We start from the raw sequence: 9,993 nt of genomic DNA, 5'->3' as shown, positions 1-9,993 counted from the left end.
TTTAAAGCTTTCCTTTCACAACACACCTTTGCTATTCGGAATAATTTTTGCGAGTAGGGCAGAAGACAGCCTCTGAATCTCTGCGCTGAGGGGAAAAGAGGTGGGAGAGAAACTCCGAGGTCCGAAATAGATGTAATTAAAAATTCTCCTTGACATCTTTTTTTTTTTAGGTAACCTGTGCTTACAGAGGACTTGAAGGGGAAAAAACCCGCCGATTTTCATACTTTTAAAAGTATTAATTAAAGCAAGCAGCAGAACAAACGAACCCCGAATGATCATTTCAGCATTTGTATAACTCTTCGAGTTCGGGGACGACATTGATTTGAATTCAGCAGGACAGGCAGTTAGCCCCCTAACCTTTCCTTTTTCCCGACTTAGCCTTTCTGAGGCTTTGCTGATCACTTCTGACAACACAAATCAGCCTTAACACAACGCCCGTCGGGAGAAGGCAACGCGTGCGAAGTTTTTATTACCAACAGAATCTCCCCAGCTTTCAACCCGCTGAGGATTCGCCCGCTGGAAGTGCCACCGGGGATGTCTCCACCAGAAGTAACCGGGGCCCGGTAGTGCCAGTGACCTTCCTGAAGCGAGTTTTCCTTGGACCGAGAGATGACAACAGGATTACATGTCGCCTGATGTCCTTCGTGGAAAAAATAACAAAAAAAGCCCCAAAAACCAACCAACCAAACAAAAAACCCCAAACCAAACCGAACCAAAAAAAAACGAGGGGAAGAAAAAAAAAAAGGCAGATGTACAGGATTTTCACAGGCTGCCCCTACGTCAGGCGGTTTTTCTGCAAATCTCTCCGCCTGCAAATCGCCAGCATTTCTGCAGGGCTGAGCCCCGGCGAGAAATTCTGATTTGACTCGAGGAATTGCAGAGGACTTTCATTCCTGGAGGCAGCCCAAGAGGAGAACCTCTCATCTCCCGAGACCAAAATAAGGCGGGTCCATAGGTGGCACCTCCACCCGCCGGCAGGGATGGGGATGAAAGGGCGGGCAGCCCTGCTGCTCTCTCGGCCCTTGCCAAGCTTCTCGGCCCAGGCTGTCCCACGACAGGCTTCCCACCCTCACGCCAGCACAGACACCACGCTCTTCTCCTTATTACCGCCTTTATTTAGGGGGCAGCTTTTATTCGGGGGAAAGGAGAAAGGAAAACATGGTGGCCGAGCGTCAATAAAATGCACACGCACATATATTACATACAAACACAAAAATAAAATACGAAAACATTTACTCTTCTCTTTCCAGTAGCAATGGTCTTGGCCATAAACGTAGAACGCCAGCCAGTACAGGAGATAACGCCTGACATTTCCTTGAGCCCTTTCCCCTCTCCCGCCCCCTCCAATAATTAATTTAAAAAGCTGCACTCTCTTTGTGTTAAAAACACTACTTTTATAAATAATTTAATATCCTCCCTTCCCAGGAAATGCCAGTTGCCGGACAGGAGAAAAGGTTTCTTTTGGCACAGTGATGCATTGCTTTGCAGTACAGACCTACGGCTCCTCAGCAGACCCTGGCCCCCTCCCCTACTCTCTCGCTGCTGCTCCCGGCCCCCTCCCTCCTCCCCGCCCTCCCAAGCGCACAGCGCATCCCCCAGCGGCCGCCACCGCGCCCCTCCGCGGGGCACCCCCACCCTGCTGCCCCAGGCTTCGGTAGCAGGAGATGTGGGGACAAGAGAGGGGCATAGAAAGGAGATATGGCGAGGGACTGGCTTAAGTCAAGTAGTCTCAACGAACAGTAAGAAGCACTTGAGGCTCATGGCTATGTCCAAACAGACAGTTTGATTTTTTCCTATTTTTTCCTTTTTTTTTTTTTTTTTTTTTTTTTGGCTTAAGTTAAACTCACTGTCATTTCACTAAGGCACAGTCACCGAGGCTTTTGCTTGGAGGCTGTGGTCGCCTCTGAAGTTTAAAGTGCGGGATCCAGAGCCTCCTCCTTTCCCCCTCCACGCCTCCCCGGGCAGGTCCCTCGCAGGGGAGGAGGGGGGCTCCATTAAGCCAGCGGGGTCTCCACGGCGTACGGCTGGAACGAGGCCGAGCCCCCCGCCGCCGGCGGCAGCGGCCCGGCCAGCCGGAGGGGCGCGTACAGCGGGGAGCCGGGCGGCGGCCCCCGCCCGCCCTTGGGGATTCCGCCGTGGAACAGCGGCGCCCGCGGCCGCTCCGCCAGCGGCGCCGCCTCCCCCGGGGCCAGCGCGGGCCGCCCGCCCCCCAGCAGCAGCGGCGGCGGCGAGGGCTCTCCCAGCCCGTAGGCGCAGAGCTGCAGGAGGCCCCCGCCGTAGAGGGCGGCGGCGGGCGGGGGCTGCGCGGCAGGTGGGTAGGGCAGCAGCGGGTACGGGCCGGGCAGCAGGTGCGGGGCCGCGGGCGGTGCCGGCCACAGGAGGCGGCCGTGCGGGGTCGGCGGCGGCTGCGGGGCGGCGCGGGGTCCTGCCGGCCGCTGCAGGAGGCTCTCGATGGCGAAGGAGCTGGAGAACTTGGCAGCGCCGCCGCCCGCCGGCCTCGCCCCGCCGCCCCCCGCCGCTGCCTCCTTGGCTCCCGGCGCGCAGTGACAGGGCGAGGAGGCGCAGCAGCACCGCGGGGAAGCGCCGGGGGACGCGGCGCCCGCTCCGGCCGCCTCCTGCGGCACTTGCGGCGGGACGCCGGCGGCGGGGCGGGCGGGCTGCGGCGGCGGGGCGGCGCGGCTGAGGCGCTTGCGGCGGCGGCGGAAGACGCCGTCGGCGAAGGTGTACTCGCTGCTGGGGTTCAGCATCCAGTAGTTGTCCTTGCCCCAGGGCCGCGCCGGGTCGCGCAGCACCTTGACGAAGCAGTCGTTGAGGGAGAGGTTGTGGCGCACCGAGTTGCGCCAGCCGGTGTAGGCGCCGCGGAAGAAGGGGAAGCGGCTCATCAGGTAGTCATTGATCTCGGCCAGGGTCAGGCGGCCGCCGGCCGAGTCGCGGATGGCCATGGCGATGAGCGCGATGTAGGAGTAGGGCGGTTTCGGGCGCCGCGTGTAGGGTTTCCCCTTGGCGCTCTCGGCAGGCGGCGGCGGCGGGGGCTGCGGCGTGGGGGGCGGCGGCGGGGGATGCCCCGGCCGCCCGGCCCCGCCGCCCGGGCTGTTGGCCGCGCAGTCACCGTCCGAGCCCAGCTCGCTCTCCGCCGGAGCGGGGGAGAGCGAGCCGCTGCCTTCCTGGTCGCTGCCGGTGCTCAGCTTGTCCTCATAGTGCTGCGAGAACACTTCCAGCTTCATGGCGGCGCCGCCGCCGGCCCCCCCGCACCCCGCGGCTCCGCTGGGCGGGCGCGACCCCCGCCCCTCGGCGCGGCCTCAAGGGAGGCGGGAGGCAGCCAGGCGACCCAGCGGCTTTCGGTCCCCTCGCCGGCTTGGACAGCTCCGCGGCGGCAGGCGCCCGCCTCAGCCCCGCTCGGTGCCCGGGTCGCTAGCACGGGCCGGCCCCTTCGCGGCCGGTGGGCGCCGAGGACGGGCTGCGGTGCCCTGCCGCCTTCGGGACCGGGAGATTCCTCCGGGCTTCCACCTCCTTCTTCCCCACTGGGGTGCTCGCTCTCCTTTCGCCCCCTTTTTGTCCTTCTCGCTCTTTACTCTCGCTGCTCCATGGGGCCGAAGGAGAGGGGCGAGGAGGTCCCCGTGGAGCCGGTGCGAGTAGAGGGCGGGCGGGCGGCTGCCGGAGCCGGCACTTCTCCGCGTCCGCCCGGGCTCGGTGCTCCTCGGGGGCGCTGCCGCTGCTGCCGTTCGGCGCACCCCGGGCGCGGGGAGAAGCTCTCGAGGGCCGTCGGGGATACTCCGCTCTCTCCGGCTTCGAGCCCTGTCAGTGCCGGGACGCCGGGCTGGCTCCTCGCTGCGTGGCGGGCAGTAGATGGGTTATTAGGGTTATTAGTGTTATTGTCATTATCTCTCCCTTCCCCTGTGGTTGTGTGTCTCTCCACCACTTTCAGACCAGCCCATTATAACGCCGGCGAGAGGCGGAGCCAGGACAAAGATCTGAAAGGGTGGTGGGTGGAGAAGCAAGGTAGCAAAGGTGGGTATGCCCTAATAAGCCGTATCAGAGCCATAATTAGCCAAGATGACAGCGAGGTCTTGTTGGAAAGTTATTTTACGAAACTTGTTTGTATTTTCTCCTGCCAGGTCCCTCCCCTTCCCCGGGTATTTCGAACGAAGCCGCAGTTCGGCGCGACTAAGCAGAGCCGGCCCGCCTCCAGGTGTAAAATGCAGAATGACTTATAGGTGGCAGAGCTGAACCTGTTACGTGCAGTGATTTATTTTAATAGCGCCGTACAAAGCAACAAGTTGTAATATGACAGCTCAACAACCTGTTGGAAAATAATACATGGCTTTGCAGTTGTGAATTCCTAATGATTTATGTAGCCTGACAAAACTGTTTCAGTCCTGGTCTTCTCTTTCCTTCTGTCATAAGCACACCTGGTGCAGAGGTAGAATGGGAACAGGTAGGCAATGCTTTGGAGTTTTGCTATGAGAGAGTTAGTCAAAGCCTTAACCTCAGTTTTACGTGTGCTACTGTTTCTGTAGTAGCATTGCTTAAGCTCTTCTGGATGGTGTGTTTGTAACCTCTCTCTTACAACTGCCACTCTCTAGTAAAATCTTTTATTGTGTAGGTTTTGGGTTCGGGTGTTTTTAATGGTAACTTTAACATTTTTAAAATCACTGTGAGTCTGTAAATTTCTCATAAAACTTGGGACTATGTATTCTGCAATTTTACCTAGACATTCTTCTTCTTTAAAAAAATTAGTTATCCTTTTTGGGTTTCTTTTTAGGTTTAAATTGTCAGGGTCTTGCCCTCCTTCAGAGGTTTTTTTTTTTTCTCCTTCAACATTATGCTAGGTAGAAGAACTCAATGACAAGAGCTAGCTGGCAGCAGCTTCTCTGAAAACTCCCTGTTCTGCTCACTGTTCAGCGTCCATTGCAAAATTCCATTTCACTTCATATGGCAGTAGCGCTGGCGTCTGCAAAACAATAACAATAACATCAGCAGAAATCCAGTGTGGTGCTTATGTTTTATTTCTCATATGTATGCTTTGAATTTTGTGTCCTGGAGTAAGAGTTGGATTGCTCCATATTTTCCAAAAGCAGTCTTTCTAAATCAGACCTTAGTTTAGAATAAATACATAATGCAGAGTCACTCTGGTTAGAACTATTCCACTGTGGTCTGGCTCTCAAGAAGTATTGGAGAGGAAGATGAAAAAAATGCAGGTTTAAAAGACTAAGAGGAGAAACAAACAGCCCTACTTTCTATCTTGATCTCTCTTGAACAGAATATATGTTCCCCCCCACACACCTGTATTTTGTTTCAAAGCTTTGCCATTTCTTCAGTCTGTATGAGTTTACATGGTAAATACTGAAGAGTGAGAGGTTCTTGTGTCCCCCTCTTGAAAACTTTAATAGAAATAATAATACACTGGATGTCTTGCTGTTCTCACAAAAGCTGTACCACTTGAGAAAACAGGCAATTCAGAAAGACAAAAATAAGAGGAGGGAGACCTCTCTTGGTTCATTGTTGTTGTTGTCTCCATGTGATGTAAACTGAAATCCTTCAGTAAAGTGTTGTCTTAGCTGTAGGTGCCAATGTTTGTGTTTAAGGGTATGGGAAAAAGGTATCATTCCTTCCAAAACTCATATTTTCTATGATGATGCCAATGGCAAGGGTAGGTTTGTTCCTCTTCCTGCTTTTGTTGTAAATAGCAGTGAAGTAGCGATGATTTGCTAGCTTGCCTTTGATGTTTATTTTATTACCGTTCCACTATTTGTGTGGAAAATGTACACATTGTCTCTTATCTTTATTCAAAGAACTTAAAAAGTCATTCAAATGCTGTAGGTAAACACGTCAGACATAACAGAAGCTTTTTCACAGCCATACTTCAAAACTAGGAGTGGATGGCAAAGCTGGTTTTACAAGATTCAAGAGGGGACAGAAGCTTGTACTCAAAATAATACAAAGATAGCTATTAATGGGTGGGAGCAGGGAACCTTTCTGAGATCAGCACTGATTCTTGTTGTGGCTCAAGGCCCCTTTGCTATCTCTGAGCCAGTGCCTGTTGTAAACTCTACCTTGAAATCTCTGGTGGCTCTGACCTGAGAAAATATATGAAAGGTGCTTATGAAAGGTCTGTGCTGGGTTTAAACAGAGCCTTCCTGGCCTGAGTGAGAGCAATATCAAGCCCATTGCTAATGCTGCTAATGAAACACAAGCAAAGTTGTAAGAGGTGGTGAAATAATCCAACTACTCCCATCTCTCACCACTGAGAGTATATGTAACCTCAAGTCTTTTCCTGCTATAGTTTTTAAAAAGGCACAGTATCGCCTTCAGGTTTATAAAGATTAACACAATCATCGGAAAAACTGATTCTGTTAAGTAAACTTCACATCAAAAGAACTTTGATGTGCTGTATTATAGCAAAGCCAAACACCCCACCCCCATCACCCCAAGAAAAAGCTCCAAAAACCTCCAGTGAAGCAAGGTAAAAAAAATCTAATTCTTTGTTCTAAAATGAAATGTCTCTTCCTCTTTAGATCAGCAGAGCAGGACTTTTTTTGATGTACAATCCCCTCTTTTCCTACCCAAAACAGTATCCAGTCAAAGACAAATGGCAAAACGTGAATGGTCACTTGAAAATCACGCGATCAGCTTTGCTTCCCATTTTTTGTAGTATTTCACTCATTTAATTCAGAAATAGTCTGCCAATGGGTACTTGGAAATGAGGTTGTATAGTCCTTTGCAATTTGCTTAAGCTACCAATTACAAAAATATTCCTTACTAAATGTAGAAAAATGCTTTGCTGTCTGGTAGTTGTGAGTGTATTTTTGGTTGATCCATGTTGTCTCCATGGTATTTTAAACCATGGAGATATGTGTTTTTTAGTTCAGCAAACATCATTCAAAGCTGTGTCACGATATGTTCTCGGTTCAAATTCTTTTTAAAAATTATTTTTTCTAGTTTTTTTCTTTTTTTCACTCAGTTCTTTGTTACTTCTCTTTTCTGCCTTCTGTCTCTCCAGACCACTAACTATAGAATAGAGAGGGGGGTTTCCAAGTAAGGTCATATAAGAACAACTGGTCAGTAAAAGTCTCTGTGGTGTCTGGAAAGTCCTATAGTTAGGGGCAGGCAAGCTTATTGGTGCACCTGAGATGTGCAGCACAGCAGCTGGACAAAGTGCTCCATCATCTCTTCTCCTGTGGCAAGCTGCAGGAGTGCACTGCCTTGCCATGGGCGATCAGCCTGGACAATGCAATACACGACGACGTGAGAAACAATGGAGCAGTTCAAAGAGCTCGCTCTGGATGGGCTGCTCGCAGCAGGAGATGTGCCTAGCATGCATAAATGAACTACAGTCTGTGAGGGCTGGCTAATTGCACTATGTATATTTTTGTAGTTGAAGGAAATCCAGCTAGAGACCAAGCCGTAGGAAAGGAGGTTAGTGGAAATTCCTTTAGACCTTGAGAGGAAGAGTTTGATCACTGAAGCAGAATGCATGTCTGCGTGAATTCCCTCATTGGGAAAGACTGGCACTTTTTCAGAACATCCATTCCCTGTGGGTAGAGATTTTCTCGTGTCTTTGGCAGGTACTAAGAGCTGAATTTACAATGGGGAGTTCCATTTCAACTTTGTTTCATGCAGTCTTTATTTTCTTGGGAGACATTACTCAGAATGAAATTTTCCCATGCTGAGAGCTTGGTATCACTTCCTCCCTGTGCCCACTTCATGTTCCATAAAAAATGTCTGCATCTAAGCAAATTTTTTTTTTTCCAGAGCCATGGATTGTGACAGAATGGGCAGGCACAGATTTTCTCCTGTGAAGGAAGTGACATTATTGTTCTTGTTATTAATGCTTAGTACTGGAGAAAAAAAATCCAGATTCTTACACCATCCTTTTCACCGACAAATCTCAGAGCTCTCCCATTTTACAGGCAACAAGGAATGATGGCAAGTCCTGCTGAAAATAATTTGGTAAGTCAGTTGCAACCCTGTCTGTAGAACTGAGCTCTCTGGAGCCCTTGTCCTGGGCTGTGTCCACTGAGGTATCCACCACAAGGCCTCACTGGAAAGTGCTGTACTATTTAGCAAGGAGCTGTCAAAATGGAGATTGCTCTGTCTCGAGACTCAGATAATTTATAGCTAATTCTCGCTTTTTACTAGTGCTGTGTTAAGCCTCCAGGGCTTGAATGAGGTTCCACACTGGCATAAGATGAACCTCTCTGGAATATATTGCAGGTTTGCAGTCTGAGAAATACGTGACATAAAAGAGTGCAGGGTGAGGTTAAATCAACACAGTATTTACAACATATTTTGTGATGACTTAATTCAGTAACTGTCCCCAAAGGCTTTTCTCATGGCTGATTACAGGGTTTCATGTAACTGCACCACGAGAGACAAAATCCAAATGGTGATGGACTTAGGGACTTGTGGATCTCTTCAAGGAAATTTTTCTTACAGTAAGGAAGAAACTGGTATTGGAAAGCAGCACATGTATCGATAATCCTGGATACATAATTACCAGGAGAGAATTGCTTGCTAAGGGGCAGGCTCCACCGCAATTAGAAGTTACGCTGTGTTATGCTTGTTATGAAGTTATGATGCAGAAGCCATTTGGTGAAATTCTGTGGCTCTCTGCCAAGCATAGTGAATGGTTTTTGCTACTGGTGCCAAACAAACTTAAAAAGAAACCATCATAGCTTGTTTTTGCTGGTGCCGAACCAAATATCTGTTGGCATCAAACTTGGTATTGATGCCAGAGGCTTGCTATCACTGGCCCGTGATATGAGGAAACACCAGCTGAGCTGTTACAATAGCCTCTCACTGCCTTCAAGTCCATGCATTGATGGAGGAAAGTGAACAACCTTGTAAGAAGAGAGTTACAGCAAAATTAACTGAGGGATGAAGGACTTTGAATATGTGATGGAGACTCACTGAACTTTGCTAGCCCTTGCTGGAGTACACCTAAGCCAACTCAAACCCACATATATTTTACATGGGTAAACAGTGACTTGAGATATGAAGAATATGTTTCAATTCAACAAAGTTCGAGTACTATTTATAGCACTGTGGATCAACAAATTAATCACCTTGCCAATAATATTCCAGTTGAACAGCAATAAGTATTTAACATTCTTACTTCTGGGTCGGATTTCTTTAGTTGTTTCTTTGTTTTCAAAAAGCTATTTTTGGGTGGAATCCCATGATTTATATAGGCATTAGCCAAATCTATGAATAAATAATGGTGTGAAAACCTTCCTGATTTTTATTTTTTCCAAGACCAAGTGAAATGCATTAAAATGGAGCTATTTGGGAGCAGGCTGCTGACAGTCAGACTTTGCTGTGGTAGGCAGGATTTGGCAGTACTACCCCTAAATTGTACCTCTCTGGTGCATTTTCTGTCCTCCATTTGCTGTGTTCTGTTTTCGTTCTCTGCAGCCCCCCCAGACAGCTCCAGAACCATTGGTATCTTTGAAAATCTGGTCCATGCTGCTGCTGTCTTACTCCTGGAACAGAGAGCAGAGTTATACCGAGGGCACATCCACTGCAGTACCTCGGGGGGTGAGGGATGGGGATTTATGTCCTGCAAACTGGTTCTAAAAATTGAGCATGTTTTCACCACCTTTGAGAGAAACATAGCAAATACTTGGAGAGCTGGTCCTTCTGTTGCTGCAGCTGTAATAAAATCATTAATTGTTAAGTTGCATGCACTGTGTATTTGATTTCCAGTTCTTAGGTGAGTTCTTAAGGGATTAGCTGAGTTTCAGTCTCTTTAAGGTGTGAATAAACATCCTGTTGCCTCACACCCATGAAATTTCTTCCCTACGGATGTCAGAGTCCTCTGTGCAGAGTGTTGCTATTTTGGTTCTCTAAGTAAAGGTTCACAGGGTTTGAATGTCTTGGCCAAACTTACACGATCTAAGATGGGAATGGAACATGGGTTTCCTAATTCCTCCACTACTTCTCTACCTACTAACCCTGTTGTTTCCCTGAACCTTTACATATACTTTAGTAGAT

At 49.4% G+C, this 9,993-nt stretch overlaps 1 protein-coding gene and 1 long non-coding RNA gene across 2 annotated transcripts; one reads left to right on the top strand and one right to left on the bottom strand.

Annotated features, from left to right (window-relative positions):
• Nucleotides 1–1,599: 1,599 nt before the first annotated feature.
• On the bottom strand, nt 1,600–3,950 carry FOXQ1 (forkhead box Q1). The gene has a single exon (XM_036407024.1). The coding sequence runs from the start codon at nt 3,222–3,224 to the stop codon at nt 1,995–1,997; it is 1,230 nt and encodes a 409-aa protein (XP_036262917.1). The 5' UTR covers nt 3,225–3,950; the 3' UTR covers nt 1,600–1,994.
• Nucleotides 3,951–4,218: 268 nt separating this feature from the next.
• On the top strand, nt 4,219–9,676 carry LOC129046991 (uncharacterized). Its single transcript, XR_008508911.1, has 2 exons — nt 4,219–7,950; nt 8,347–9,676. It is a non-coding gene; the product is annotated as an uncharacterized LOC129046991 (long non-coding RNA).
• The last annotated feature ends 317 nt before the right edge of the window (nt 9,677–9,993 follow it).

This window comes from Molothrus ater, chromosome 1, assembly GCF_012460135.2.
Source record: "Molothrus ater isolate BHLD 08-10-18 breed brown headed cowbird chromosome 1, BPBGC_Mater_1.1, whole genome shotgun sequence".
NCBI lineage: Eukaryota > Metazoa > Chordata > Aves > Passeriformes > Icteridae > Molothrus > Molothrus ater.
Note: the sequence above shows the minus strand (reverse complement) of the source record. Positions and strands in the feature narration are given on the sequence as shown.